The sequence below is a fragment of the Tiliqua scincoides genome, chromosome 5, assembly GCF_035046505.1.
Source record: "Tiliqua scincoides isolate rTilSci1 chromosome 5, rTilSci1.hap2, whole genome shotgun sequence".
Lineage (NCBI taxonomy): Eukaryota > Metazoa > Chordata > Lepidosauria > Squamata > Scincidae > Tiliqua > Tiliqua scincoides.
The window spans coordinates 104,481,254-104,495,820 of NC_089825.1; the positions used below are offsets into that span (position 1 = coordinate 104,481,254).

Consider the following 14,567-nt stretch of genomic DNA (forward strand, 5'->3'; position numbering starts at 1 on the left):
GTTGAAGTTTCTGACATGGGGTGATACGGACTGAGAATTGTCTTTCTTTCATGCATGAATTGGCTGATGCATGAAAATGAGAACAGATAACTCAGGTCTGATATATTACTATTATTAAGAATATTCCACTTTATTTTCCACTTTTCAATAGCAACATTTCACAAAGTGGTTTGCATTGCAAAATAAATGGGGGGGGAGGGGGAGGAAATCTCTGGTTCTAAAAGATCTTCTAATCTAGAACAAAAAGCAAAACAACTATGGGACCACTGGGGTAAATAGGGTAAACAGGAATACAGGGGTAAATAGGGACTGAATATGAGAAGTACAACTTTAAACGGTGTCTCTTTGCCCAGTTAGCAGAGGACATTGGGGTATAAGGAGCTGGGGTGGAATAATCTGTTAGCTGCAATGGATGTGATGACTGCCCTGGACCATAAACTATAGCAATGGCTGATGCATATAACAGGTCAATAAAACATCAGGAATGTGATCAGGCTGATATAAATTCCTCATCTCTAAATCCAGTAATTGGCCAGCTGTAGTAGTAATTAGTCTGCGTAATGCTAAATTGTCTTAAATATCACTCTTCTATTTATAGCATTCAGATTGGACATCATGAGTGCACTCTACTCCGGAAATCAAACATCTGCCATGGAATTCCTACTGCTAGGATTTCACAAGATCAAGCAAGGGAAGAGCTTCTTCCTCATCTTCTTTCTCACTGTGTATACAATGTGCTTTCTAGGAAATTCCCTCATCCTCACCGTGGCCATGTTAAACCAGTCTCTCCACACCCCCATGTATTTCTTTCTCAGCAATCTCTCTTTCCTTGACATTTGTTACTTATCCGTGACAGTCCCCAAAATGGCAGCAGATATCCTCCAAGTTCAACCTCCAAGCATCTCCTTCACAGGGTGTGCAGCACAGATGTACTTCCTTATCAGCTTAGCAGGCGCTGAGGGATTCCTCCTTGCTTCTATGGCTCTGGACAGGTACATTGCTATATGCCGCCCGTTGATCTATAGCATGCTCATGAACAAATGGACTTGCCTACAGCTGGCTTCTGTATCCTGGACTTGTGGCTTCCTCAATGCTTCTCTCCACACACCGCTCACATTCCGCCTGTCCTTCTGCAGATCTAATAGGATCAATCATTTCTACTGTGACATGCCTCCATTGCTGAGCATCACATGCTCTGACATATCGATCAACCAAGCTGTCATATACACAACGGGCATCTTTGTAGGCTTTAGCCCTTTCCTCTTCATCCTGGCCTCCTATACCTTCATCCTGCATGCCATTTTGAGCAACCGGCAGACAGGACAGCATCACAAAGCCATTTCCACCTGTGCATCTCATCTGACTGTTGTGGTTCTGTTCTATTGCTCTGGCCTCTTCACATATTTTCGCCCCACCTCCAGCTACTCACTGGAAAAGGACCAGCTCGTGGGGGTTCTGTACAATACCTTAACGCCAACACTGAATCCTCTCATCTACAGCCTGAGGAACAAGGAAGTGAAGATGGCAATGAGGAAACTGATTCGTGGGAGAACCTTTGGAATTTAGGGTTTTTTTCAGCAACCGAATTTGCATGAGACTTACATTTGTGGGTCAAGACCAAAGATAATCAAATGAACTTTGGGACATTTATATGAAATAAGTCAACATGCTGCTCATGGTAGGAGGTGAGACATAGTTAATCACACTGAATGGACGCTGCAAATCAACAAATGCCAGGAACAAATCCTTTGCCTCTTCAATAACTACATCCCCTAATTTCCTTGTTTGTTCCTTTGTTTCTCATTGTCTTGAATTACTATCTTTTGACGCACATTTCCAAATATTCCCAAAAGAAAGATAATATGCAATTTGCAACCCTCATCCTTGGGATCAAACTAGAATTAAATTGGGATCATTTAATTGATTTTAAATGCCTAAGAGCCCAATACTTTGCATATCCACTCAGATGTAAGTCCCATTATAGTCAATGAGGCTTACTCCCAGGTAAGTGTGGATAGGATTGCAGACTAACAGCCCAGTCCTAACCTACTTGGCACCCAGAGGAACAGTGGTGCCAACATGCCAACTCTGCTGCTGGTTCCAACCCCCTACTAGTCTTGATCCTTCCCTCCCCCACTCCGTTCCACTCCCCTCCCCACCCCAAAAGTCCTCACTGCTGAATGGCGGCATTATTTACCACCAGCTGCTCCTTGGCAACATCTTGTTGGTGCTGAGGACCAGTTCCAACTGGTGCTGGCCCATTGCCGACACTCTTTGTTCTTCAGGTACTGTGAACCTGAAGTGTATAATTTGTGAATGTTTCAATTGACTTTGGTTAACAATGTAGTTTATCATTATTTTAATTTATTGGGATTATGGTTTTGCTTGATGGTTGTTAGCTGCCTTGTGACAACATTGTTCTGAATAGCATCCTACCAAGATTTTAAATAAATAAATAGTATGGTATGGAGTGTAAAGTGACACATAAAAAGCCTGTATGCATGTTTGTATGGAAGGATCTCCCATGGAAAATCAGTAAATCTTAAGATCATGTGGATATATTGGATTTTCGGTTCTGAAAACTTGATTACATGCATATTCATTCATAAATATATACATCTGTGTTCAATAATGGGGTACATCATTAAGAAATGATGCTCTGTGTGAGTGAGTGAGTGAGTGAGTGAGTGAGTGAGTGAGTGAAATTGTCCACAACAAATTTTTAATCTACTGAGCCTAAAGAATTATAATTGCTTTTCCATCTACATTCTGATCAAGTGCAGAAACAAAGTAAAAGTATCCTTAGTCATTCCTAAATTACCCCTTTGGGCACTGTCAAATCCCAAGTCTTCATGAAGTTTTACTGTGTGTTCACACTCCACCTTTGAATCCCATCATATACAGTCTCAGTAACAAAGAAGCCAAAGAAGCCCTTACACAAGTGCTCTGCAGAATTGTGTAGATGGGTGAATTTCTGATAGAATTGAGAGTACGATTTCAAAGGGCTACACAAGTTGGTGAAATCTCAAGGAAGTATTTGCAGGCATCTCTACAACTAATACAGCTTTGTTTCATCTATTGCACAAATATTTTGCAACTCTCTTAGACCCCATGGATTCATTAGTGGGATACTCCCATGGGCTTCTCCTAAAAATTAAAGTGCATCAAATGAGAGCAGGCATAAATGTCTTGTGGTTGCCACACTATGGTAGACTACCCTGAGCAGCAAGAAAGGTCACTTCTTCCCTGGAGGATGTACGGTTCTGCATGAGTGGGTATGATGATGGGTGCCTTCTAGATAGCGTGGCCATTTGCATTGGGTATCATTTGAGAATCTTATTGGAATATTCCTTCATATTCATATTCTTCATATTCACATCAAATGGACCACAAGCAGCTTTTGCATATTTATGCATTTGTGTGGGTGGGTGGGTGGAAAAAGGATGGAGAAAATATGGGGATAGCTATTGGATATCATTGTTATGAGCATGCAATGCTACTGCTCGAAGCACTCAGTCTTTTGATTATTTGGAGTCTTTTGCCATTTCTGTATATTCTCCATTACAGAATTGGGAGGGAGAGAAAATCCAATGGTTGATCCATTCCCACTGAGATGTTAGTTTAAGACCAGGGTTAAAGCAAGACATAGGGCATTAAACCATTGCCAAGGGATGTGAAGTTTTATTCATGAAACAATGCTGGATTAGCAGACAGAGGTCAATAGAGCTAGCCACATCAGGAGATCAGTTAATAAATAAAATGGGCAGGTGTCATGTCTTGATAATTCTTGAATACTTCTATTTATATACATGCATGTTTCCCTCTGTGGTTCATTCCAGCACACATTTAATAAAATACACGTGATAAGGAGATGTGATGGAGTAATTTTGCCCCCACGGTTTTGAGGGTAGGCTATTTGCAGAATTGCAGACCCACATTGGACAAGGACATTTATCAACTTTGAGAATGTCTCCCTGGACATTCATTGGGCCTCTCTAGGCCTGCACATAATGACCTGAGCATTATACATACAGATGACAAACAGGTGGAAGTCTACATGTCACCATTTGTTTTCCAGGAAGTCACAGGACAGATTGGCTATGGAGCACTCATCTAAGCCAAACAGAGAGCAGGTTATACAGAGGCCTTGATACGATCACACACAGACTCTATAATTTTACTGATGACTCTGACTGCACTATATACAGTAAACAGTGCATATTTTTCATCACTTCTAAGGAGTTAGGTGGGGTGTGGAGAGACTGGTCCATATTGTGTGGGATACGACCTCTGGAGAGATGTCCAGATACCAGCATAGACTGCTGATTTTATTGCAGGTTTTTTCAAAATAATCACACTGCAGTGGCCTCCTGGAACCTGCCGGATCCCATTTAGCAAAACTCAACATCCTAAAATTCAGATGAGTTTCATTCAACGAGAAATTTTATAAGGAAAAAACAGATGACCATTTTTCATGGTGGACATGTAATGGCTTGTTGAACTGGTCATCTCTGTGGTCATGCTGATGAGAAGAAGCTAACCATTTCTCTGTTTACCCAAGATTCAGTTCAAGATCAACTATGTGGTCAGCTGATACACACCATTCTAAGTTATGGGCATAATTCTTACAGTGGGAAAAGGAGGAAGATTTTAACATTTCTGGAACTGAAAGAAGCATCAAGGGATGAGGAAATTTGGATGTTTCTGACATTAGATAATACAGATTGAGAATTGTCTTTCATGCACCAATTTGCTGATGTATGAGAATGAGAAGTCAGGTCTGATAATATTGCTATTATTAAGACTATTTCTATTCTGCTTTTCAACAGCATCATTTCACTAAGTGATTTGCATGGCAAAATAAATGGGAGGGGGGATTCCCTGTGCTAAAAGACCTCCTAATCTAAAAACAACCACAGGACACATGCTATGCTGTAAATAGGTACTAGGTATGAGAACTATCACTTTAAATGGTGTTTCTTTGCCCAGGCAGCAGAGGATACTGGGGCATAAGGATCTGGGGTGGAATATTCTGTTATGAATATTGTATAGCTGAAATGGATGTGATGATTGCCCTGAACTATAACTGTAGTAGTAGTAGTAGTAGTAGTAGTAGTAGTAATAATAATAATAATAATAATAATAATAATAATAATAATAATAATAATAATAAAAACTTTATTTGTATCCCGCCCTTCTCCCCAAAGGGACCCAGATAATGGCTAATGCATCAGCTGTATAGCAGGACAGTAACTCAAGACCATGTCAGGAATGTGATCAGGCTGATATAAATTCCTTATCTCTAAATCCAGCACTTAGTAGTTAGGCTACTTAATGCTAAATTGTCTTAAGAATCTCTCTTCTATTTATAGCATTCAGATTGGACATCATGAGTGCACTCTACTCTGGAAATCAAACATCTGCCATGGAATTCCTACTGCTGGGATTTCACAAGATCAAGCAAGGGAAGAGCTTCTTCCTCGTCTTCTTTCTCACTGTGTATACAATGTGTTTTCTGGGCAATTCCCTTATCCTCACCGTGGCTGTGCTAAACCAGTCTCTCCACACCCCCATGTATTTCTTTCTCAGCAATCTCTCTTTCCTTGACATCTGTTACTTGTCCGTGACGATTCCCAAAATGGTCGTAGATATACTCCAAGTTCAACCTCCAAGCATCTCCTTCATGGGATGTGCAGCACAGATGTACTTCCTTATCAGCTTACAAGGCACTGAGGGATTCCTCCTTGCTTCTATGGCTCTGGACAGGTACATTGCTATATGCTGCCCCTTGATCTATAGCACGCTCATGAACAAATGGACTTGCCTACAGCTGGCTGCTGTATCCTGGACTTGTGGCTTCCTCAATGCTTCTCTCCACACACCGCTCACATTCCGCCTGTCCTTCTGCAGATCTAATAGGATCAATCATTTCTTCTGTGACATCCCTCCATTACTGAGTATCACATGCTCTGACACATCGATCAACCAAGCTGTCTTATACACAATGGGCATCTTTGTAGGCTTTAGCCCTTTCCTCTTCATCCTGGCCTCCTATGCCTTCATCCTGCATGCCGTTTTGAGCAACCGGCAGACAGGACAGCATCACAAAGCCATTTCCACCTGTGCATCTCATCTGACTGTTGTGGTTCTGTTCTATTGCTCTGGCCTCTTCACATATATTCGCCCCACCTCCAGCTACTCACTGGAAAAGGACCAGCTCGTGGGGGTTCTGTACAATACCTTAGCGCCAACATTGAATCCTCTCATCTACAGCTTGAGGAACAAGGAAGTGAAAATGGCGATGAGGAAACTGATTTGTGGGAGAACCTTCTCCTTTAGAATTTAGGGTCTTTCACAATATCTGAGTTTGCATGAGACTTACATTTGTGGGTCAAGACCAAAGATAATCAAATGAACTTTGAGACATTTATATGATACAAGTCAACATGCTGCTCACGGTAGGAGGTGAGACATAGTTAATCACACTGAATGGACGCTGCAAATCAACAAATGCCAGGAACAAATTCTTCGTCTCATCAATAATTACATTCCCTAAGTTCCTTTTTTGTTTCTCATTCTCTTGTATGGCTGTCTTTTGAAGCAGGATTCCATATGTTCCCAACCAAAATACAATATGCAATTTACAACCCTCAACTTTGGGCTCAAACTAGACTTGACTTTAAATGTCTAAGGGCACAACCCTAACTAGTAGTTAGACTGGCACAAGTCCCTTGCACAGGCCCAGGGGTGTCACAAAAGTGCCATAAAGCGCTTTCATAAAGAATGGCTTCTATCCCAGTGCAGTGTCTAGATTAAATGCAGGGTTACAGTGATATGTCAAACACAGATTTAGCAATGTGGTGATTGTATATGTTGTCTGCCTGATTTTGATGTATTGTTGTTTCGTTTTGATCTTGTCTTGTTTTACCTTGCGAAAGCACCTAATTTCGTTGTACTTGTGTACATGGATACAATGAAAATAAATTTTCTATTCTATTCTATTTCGTGCCACTCTGGAGGCAGTTAGGCTGGTGCAAGAGACTTGTGCCAGCCTAACTGTGCCGTCGTGGACCCTGGGGATGGTGGGTTTGTGCCATCCGAGCTTGGCCAGCACAGGGGTCTGGGGAGGGTGGGGAGGAGGCATTTTGGGCCAGGGGGGTGGTGGGTGGTCCCGGGGGTGGGTGGGGAGTGGGAGGTGGGGCTTGGACCTGGCAGTTATACTGGATCCCAACCTCATTCTCTGAGCAGCGCAAAGCAACTCTGCTCTGTTCTCCTTGGACTTGCATCACCTCCTGAGGTGGTGCAGATCTGAGGAGACCCATTGGGGCTGTGGTGGCTTACCCAGGGGTAAGGGGGAGAGTTTCCCCTTGCCTCCGGCTGATCTGATTCTGGTCCCAATCTTGTGCTGGACACAGTGCTGGCCTCCTGGCCTGCCTGTTTCCAGCACAAGTTAGGATTGCACTGCACAAGCTCAATCCTTTGCATATCTACTCAGATGTAAGTCCCATTATAGTCAATGAAGCTTACTCCTAGGTTAGGATAGCATTGCAGACAAACAACCCAATCCTAAGCTCCTTGGCACCCAGAAGAACAGCGAGGACAAAATGCCGACTCCGCTGCTGTCTCCACCCCTTTCCAGGCCCAATCCTCCCCTCCCCCACCCAGTTCTGCTCCCCTCTCTCTCTTCCCCTATCCCAAGAGTCCTCACTGCCAAGTGGCGGCATTACTTATGGCCAGCTGCTCCATGGCAACATCTTCTTGGCACTGAGGCCCAGCACTGACTGGCACTCTTTGTTCTTCAGGTATTGTAAACGTGTACCTGAATCTCTGAGAGCCAGTGGTATGCATGCAAAGCGTTTCTTTTTGGCCATCATCTTTGTAATTATGTCACTTTCTGTTTAACAATGTCACTTCCAGCCTTCAGCAGGCACCATGAATGCTAACTTTGGCCCTCTGTTTGAGATGAGTTTGATACCCCAACATGGCTAGGGATGAATTGAATCTCCACAAATCTGGTGTACCAGTTTTGGCCCAATCCTCCACTGTTCTGCAGGCTGTGGCTGCAAATCCCCACAGGATGTAAATAGATGCAGCCAGCCTGCAGATCCTCCACTTTATTAGCACTGGTAAGTTGGTTGAGAGGGCAGATTGGGGGGAAGGTCAGGGTAGATTGAAGAGGGGAGTGGGTCAGGCCAGGGGAAAATCAGGAGAGGGGAGGAGCATGATGGTATAGTGCATGCCACATCCTATTCGGCCTTCCTGACTTGGACAGCCCCTGGCTTTGACCTTGGACAATATAATGTTGAAAAATATATGTTTCCAAGGCCCAATTTGCCCACAAACCAGAAACAGGTTGTACCTGCAATGGTTTAAGGAGCAAAGTATTGTAGCCTGGTCCATCAGCGCAAGTTCAGCATATGAGAATATGAACAGTCCCTCCATGTGTGCAAACTGTATGTATAATGGCACCTCCATATGATTATGAACACTGCACAATGCTGTGATGACTCCTGCTGCCCTGTCCACCCATTTGTTCCTTGTATGTGCTGAACAACACAGTCCTATTCATGTTTAATCACAATCAAGTTTCAGAAGCAAGTGGCTGGGATCCACCCCATATGTTCCTGCCCTGTTCCTTCCACTAACTGTCCCCAATTTACTGGTGATGGCAGTGAGAGGCTTCACTACCAGCATGTGCATTCAGTTGCCCATGTGCACTGACAGCCTCATCACACATGCTCTTACAGCATCACTTCCACTGGTAGAATGAGAATCCCAATGGTGAAAAGATCAGTTTAATTTGGGATTCTAACACATGATAAGGTTCTAAATGTATCCCTGCTACATGATATCCTCCCCCCCCCCATTTCTACAAATAAGGATCATCAGGTTTAATATTATAGTCTATCACAGAAACCTTGCCACCTCCTTTTCAATTTGGAACAAATGAATTTGAAATATTGCACTCTGTATTGGAGGCACCAGATAGCATAGTATTGGCAACCTTCAGTCTCGAAAGACTATGGTATCGCGCTCTGAAAGGTGGTTCTGGCACAGCGTCTAGTGTGGCTGAAAAGGCCAATCCGGGAGTGACAATCCCTTCCACACCGGGAGCAAGTGCAGTCTGTCCCTGGTCTGTCTCCCTGGCTGTGGGCCTTCCTTCTTTGCCTTTTAGCCTCAGACTGTTGGCAAAGTGTCTCTTCAAAATAGCACCAGATAGCACAGAAGTTCCAAAAGAAAGTTCAAATATAGAAAGAGCCCTGTAGGGGCCTTCCCCTGGAGGGGCCTGGAGCAGGCTTGTTCTTCCCCAGGGAGGCCTCCGATTGGCTGGAGGGGGAGGGGGTTCCAGCACCCTTGTCCTCCTCCCTAGCAGAGCGGCCAAACCTAGCCTAGGAGCAGGAGCTGTTCACCTCACAGCTCCCTGCTTCACACTGACTGCCTCTCATCCCTGGCCTTCCTTCTTTATGGAGCAAGCCTGCCCCCTTTGGCCCCTCCCCTTCCTCCAGGTGGGGCAGAAAAGACCTTTCCTGTTCCTGGCTTGTTTCCTGTAGTGTTCCTTGTTGGCCCTGCCAGCCCCCTCTGGCTGGTTGAGGTGAGCCAACCTGCTTTGCCCCCTTCAAGGACAGTGAAGCCTCCACACCCTGGGTATGGGGTGCCTGCTCCCAGGTAAGTCGGGGGTCAGGGCATTTGGGAGGGGCCCCAACAAGCCCGTAAATGTTTGATCTAATATAAATGCGCAGGTGATCTTTCCATGCTTTAAGAAGTTGAAGTTTTGGAACCATTAAGGTGCAAAGGATCCACCTACATTGACCTTTCAACAGTTTCCATAGAGATGGCAAATAATTCAATAATATATGTATGATATCAATCAATTCTAATGTTTGGTTTATTGCCCTCTCAATACTGCTTATAACCTGTAACCAAAAGTGTTAGATCACAGCACATGATCAGAACCTATGAGTAAAAGCAGCTTCATTCCCACCACACCGCCAAAATACTGAGTCTTTATTGAGACCTTTATCATACATGCATTTAGGCGTCCACTGCCCCCTAAAAAATTTTTTTTGATGTATCAACCGTAGTTAATACTTCTTGACATCTCTAGATCAGTGGTACTCAAAGTGGTGTTTTGCGACCCATCATAAAACATAAAAAAGGGCCATTCCCCCTAAAGGGGAATGGCTCAGGAATGGGTGCCCCAGTGGTGCTGCAGTGATCGTGGCGCCATTGGCACCCAGAGGCTTGTCACCTTACCTAGGGGGATCTGCAAGACTCAGAGAGGGTCCAGGAGGCCCACAGCCTCCTCTGCGGGTTTCCACAAGCGTCTTATCGCTCCAATCTGAGGTTGGAGTGCACTTCCGGCAAGCCTCTGGGTGCCTATTGAACTGTGATTGCTGTGGTGCTGCTGGGGCACATCCCCCCCCCTCGAAGTTCCCACCCCCATCCCCACCAGCACTCACCAGCAGTTCTTGAACTCCCAGAGAGTTTGAGAACCGCTGCTCTAGATGATAGACATCACTTGGTGATATTTATCCAGGATTTAGCTGAATAAATATTTTTTCTCTTTTTGTAGCCTCCATGGATTCATTAGTGGACTATTCCCAGGAGCGTTCCTTAAAAATTAAGTTGTATCAACTTATGGGAGGGTATAAATTAAAACATCTCTGTTACTCCATGCTGCACAGCTTTGAAGCAAGGAGAAGCATTTGCTGCAAAGTAAGATGCTGTGTGGGTGTGTGTTTGTTGCCTGCCTACCATAGACATTTAGGGCACAATCCTAACCCACTTTCTAGAACTGGCATAAGGGCAATGCAGCTGTGAGATAAGAGAACAAACATTCCCTTACTTTGAGGAGACCTCTGTGAGTGCCACCCAACTACAGGATGCAGCACATGTTCCATTGGCACCGCTATGCCAGTGCTGGAAAGTCGGTTAGGATTTGGGCCTGAGTCTAATTTTTGGATTAAAAAACAAGATCTGATTGGTTATGCTTTTTCATGTTTGAATGAATGAAGCATTACATTTTTTTTTAAAGGAGAAATTTTGCAAAATTGCATTGCTGAACATGGGGTGTGTGTGTGTGTGTGTGTGTGTGTGTGTGTGTGTGTGTGTGTGTTTAGGGTGGGTGGGTAAGGGGATGCGGTGACAGTGATAGCAACTGGTTGTACCGTTAAGAGCCTGCCAAGCCTGAATGGGATTATGTTCTATTTATCAGTACTCCTCCTTTCACTTAGAACCAAAAGCTGCTCAGGATAGCTAATGCAGCAGCAAGTATAAATTATATTTAACATTTATATGTCTGTGTTAATGTAATATTTCACATGCATTATTCTGAAGACACATGGCAGAGGTGAGATTTGAACTGGGGATGTCCTGTCTCTCAGCTTAAATTGTAATCCTATGTGCATTTTACTGGGAGTAAAGTAAACTCTACTGACTACAACAGGACTTACTTCTAAGTAAACACGTGTAGTATCACATGGTTTGTCACTATGCGACATCAGCTGTTTTGAACAAAACTTAATACACTTGATAAACTATGTGTGAATAAAAAATGGTGGCAGGCAACCCAGTGGAAAGCGACTGCCTGCCTGTCTTCCCTCTTACACCACCTGCATAAGGGTTTGCCACTGACAGAGTCTGAGAAGGGAGGGCCTTGCTGAGAGTTGAGGCAGCACTTCTATTTATTTGTCTATGTGTCATCAACACAGATTCTCTTGCTATTTGTTTAGTGTGGTCCTTATAGTGTGGTGGCATTCCAAAAAGTGTAACATATGGCCCTTCTCTCTCTGGTGACTGTGCAGAGGATTAATAGATGAGGTATGGTAGTTTGATCCGTGTCTCAAGAAACAATGACCTCACACTGATATAAAATGTTAGGCTAGTAGACAGAGTGCAAAGGAGTCATCCAGATAACCTCATTAGGAAGTGAACACTGGGCAAATGGAATCACATTACGGGTGTGGAGGGGGGGGGCAGGAAAGCTAGATTGGCAGATTCTCTTCCCAGCCATATCAGCAACTGATGCTAAAAATGTATCTAAGGTTGCAATCCTATACACCAGTTGTTTCCAAACTGTTTAGCAGTAGGACCCACTTTTTTAAATGACACTCTGTTGAGACCCACCTAGCTTTATGAGATAAAAAAAAATATTGTACTTTACCAGCTGCTCAACCCTGTTTTTATCTTTTTTTTTAACTATCGGATTGCCTTCTATGGCCTTTTTTTTTACTATGAACTGCCTTCTAGAGTGTTTGTTAAGCTGCATGTTCATTGGATCAAGACCATTCAGATGGCCTTGCATTCCCCCTTTGCAAAGAACCGAGGCATGGTTGCCTACTCATGAGTAAATGTGTAGCTGCTGCTCCATTTTTGTTTCCTTGATGCTCAACGCATTTTCTTTGTCAGCTATCAACTTGTGGGTTTCAAGACCCACCAAAAATTGGATCGTGACCCACTGGTGGATCCTTGACCTACAGTTTGGGAAACACTGCTATACACACTCACCTGGGCTAAATCAATTGAAAAGAGTGGAACTCACTTCTGAGTATAGGATTGCAATTTTAGGCTGCAACATTTCCCTGGGGGGATGTCCCATTTAAGTTAGTGAGGCTTATTTCTGAGTAGACAAGTTTAGGATTGGGTTGAGAATACTGAGATCAAAACCAGTGGGGAATTGTTGTGGTTAAGGTCCTGAACAAAAAGATCTGGATTTCTGCAGAAATCATAATAGCATTTTATATTCATGTGCCTAGGCTCCTGCACATTGCAAAACACCCCAGAAAAAAAGAGTCTGGATATAACTGTATATTTAACCACATCAAGTTTGTCATTTTCATTACAGTATCTTTCTTTTCCTCCTGTAGGGTGTCCATTCTATGGCAGAACTTACAGAGAACCAGACCAGTCTCAATGAGTTCATCTTGGTAGGGTTCTCATACCTTGCTGAACTGCAGGTTGTGTTGTTTCTGGTGTTTCTAATGACATACCTTATCACCATACTGGGAAACCTGCTCATTATTCTGCTGATAAAACTCAACCCTTCCCTTCAAACTCCCATGTACTTCTTTCTGGTGAACCTGTCCTTCTTAGAAATCTGTTACACCACCAGTGTGGTTCCACAGACGCTGATCCATTTGTTAAAAGAGCAGAAGGTCATCTCCAAAAGTGGTTGTGCAGCCCAAATGTACATCTTCGCCATTCTAGGGCTGACGGAGTGTTGCCTCCTAGCAGCCATGGCTTATGACCGCTATGTCGCTATATGCCACCCGTTGCACTACACTGCCATCATGAACCGCCAGGTGTGTATACGGCTGGCAGCTGCTTCGTGGATCACTGGAATCTCAGTGGAAGTTGCTCAGACAACGTGGATCTTTAGCTTACCCTTTTGTGGTTCTAAACGCATTGAGCACTTCTTCTGTGATATCCCACCACTGGTGAAAATGGCTTGCACAGACACCTTGAAAAATGAGATTGTTATCTTGGCAGTGTCTGTACTTTTCATCATGAGTCCATTCTTGCTGATAATCCTCTCCTACGTCTGTATCATTTCTTCTATCTTTAAGCTTCCTTCAGCAGAAGGAAAGAAGAAGGCCTTCTCCACTTGCTCTTCACATCTCATGGTGGTGACATTGTTCTATGGGACTGCCCTATTCAGCTACCTAAGGCCCAAATCCAGCTACACTCCAGGAAGTGACAAAATGATTTCTCTTATGTACACTGTTGTGACTCCAGTTCTAAACCCCATCATATACACCCTAAGAAATAAAGAAGTCAAGGGAGCCTTCAAGAAGACACTTACAAGAATCTCCTCTGGATAGAACAAAAGCCAGCTGAACATTTCAAAAATGGAGTAAATAAAACAGAACCAAAGAACATTCCAAAAATAGAGGGACATTATTGCTGGTTTGATAACTGTGACAATACCATGATCTAGCAATGATCTAGCTCTACCATGACCTAATTCCTAACTGAGGGCCCAATCCTATCCAAATTTCCATCACCGGAGCAGGTGCAATGCAGCCCTGAGGTAAGGGAACATTGTTCCCTTTGTTCTGATGAAGCCACTGATTAAAGCTGCAATCCTAAATCCACTTACATGGGAGTAAGTCCCACTGAACTCACTTCTGAGTAGGCATGCATAGGACTGGGCTGGGGAAGCATTTAAGAAAGGTAAGCATTTAAAAAAAAAAGAAAAAAGAAAAAACATTTAACAACTCCTCTCCAGCACCATAAAGAGGCAACATTAGCAGAGAGTCAGGAGATCAAGCAACTTCCATCTACCAAGTTCAGAGAATGCACAAAATGGCCATTGCCCAAGGCTAGTTTTACTAATGGATCCAAACCACACCTCTGCTACCCAGAGCAACCAATTCTTTTAAAGGCTAAGGGCCCAATCCTATCCAACTTTCCAACACTGGTGCAACTGCAATGCAGTCCAAAAGTAAGGGAACAAATGTTCCCGTAGCTTGAGGAGGCCTCTATGAATGCCTCTCCACCACAGGATGCAGTGCACACACCCCATGGGCACGGTTACACTGGCACTGGAAAATTGGATAGGATTGGGC

The 14,567-nt window shown here is 43.7% G+C and overlaps 3 protein-coding genes across 3 annotated transcripts; all 3 read left to right on the forward strand.

Moving 5' to 3' along the window:
* Positions 1–615: 615 nt before the first annotated feature.
* Positions 616–1,566, forward strand: LOC136652832 (olfactory receptor 5V1-like). Its single transcript, XM_066629754.1, has one exon. It carries the CDS (start codon positions 616–618, stop codon positions 1,564–1,566), a length of 951 nt encoding a protein of 316 aa, XP_066485851.1.
* Positions 1,567–5,389: 3,823 nt separating this feature from the next.
* LOC136652833 (olfactory receptor 5V1-like) lies at positions 5,390–6,346 on the forward strand. Its single transcript, XM_066629755.1, has one exon. It carries the CDS (start codon positions 5,390–5,392, stop codon positions 6,344–6,346), a length of 957 nt encoding a protein of 318 aa, XP_066485852.1.
* A 100-nt stretch (positions 6,347–6,446) lies between these two features.
* LOC136652834 (olfactory receptor 10A4-like) lies at positions 6,447–13,820 on the forward strand. The gene is made up of 4 exons (XM_066629756.1): positions 6,447–6,465; positions 10,574–10,716; positions 12,638–12,668; positions 12,886–13,820. The coding sequence occupies exons 1-4, from the start codon at positions 6,447–6,449 to the stop codon at positions 13,818–13,820; spliced, it is 1,128 nt and encodes a 375-aa protein (XP_066485853.1).
* Positions 13,821–14,567: the final 747 nt, after the last annotated feature.

Excerpts from the sequence above, each read along its gene's own strand:
- LOC136652834 (XM_066629756.1), top strand. Across the intron at positions 10,717-12,637 it reads GGAGAAGCATTTGCTGCAAA|GATTGGGTTGAGAATACTGA; the intron begins GTAAGATGCTGT and ends AGACAAGTTTAG. Across the intron at positions 12,669-12,885 it reads GAATACTGAGATCAAAACCA|AACTTACAGAGAACCAGACC; the intron begins GTGGGGAATTGT and ends ATTCTATGGCAG.
- LOC136652832 (XM_066629754.1), top strand. The coding sequence starts at position 616 with ATGAGTGCACTCTACTCCGGAAATCAAACATCTGCCATGGAATTCCTA.
- LOC136652833 (XM_066629755.1), top strand. The coding sequence starts at position 5,390 with ATGAGTGCACTCTACTCTGGAAATCAAACATCTGCCATGGAATTCCTA.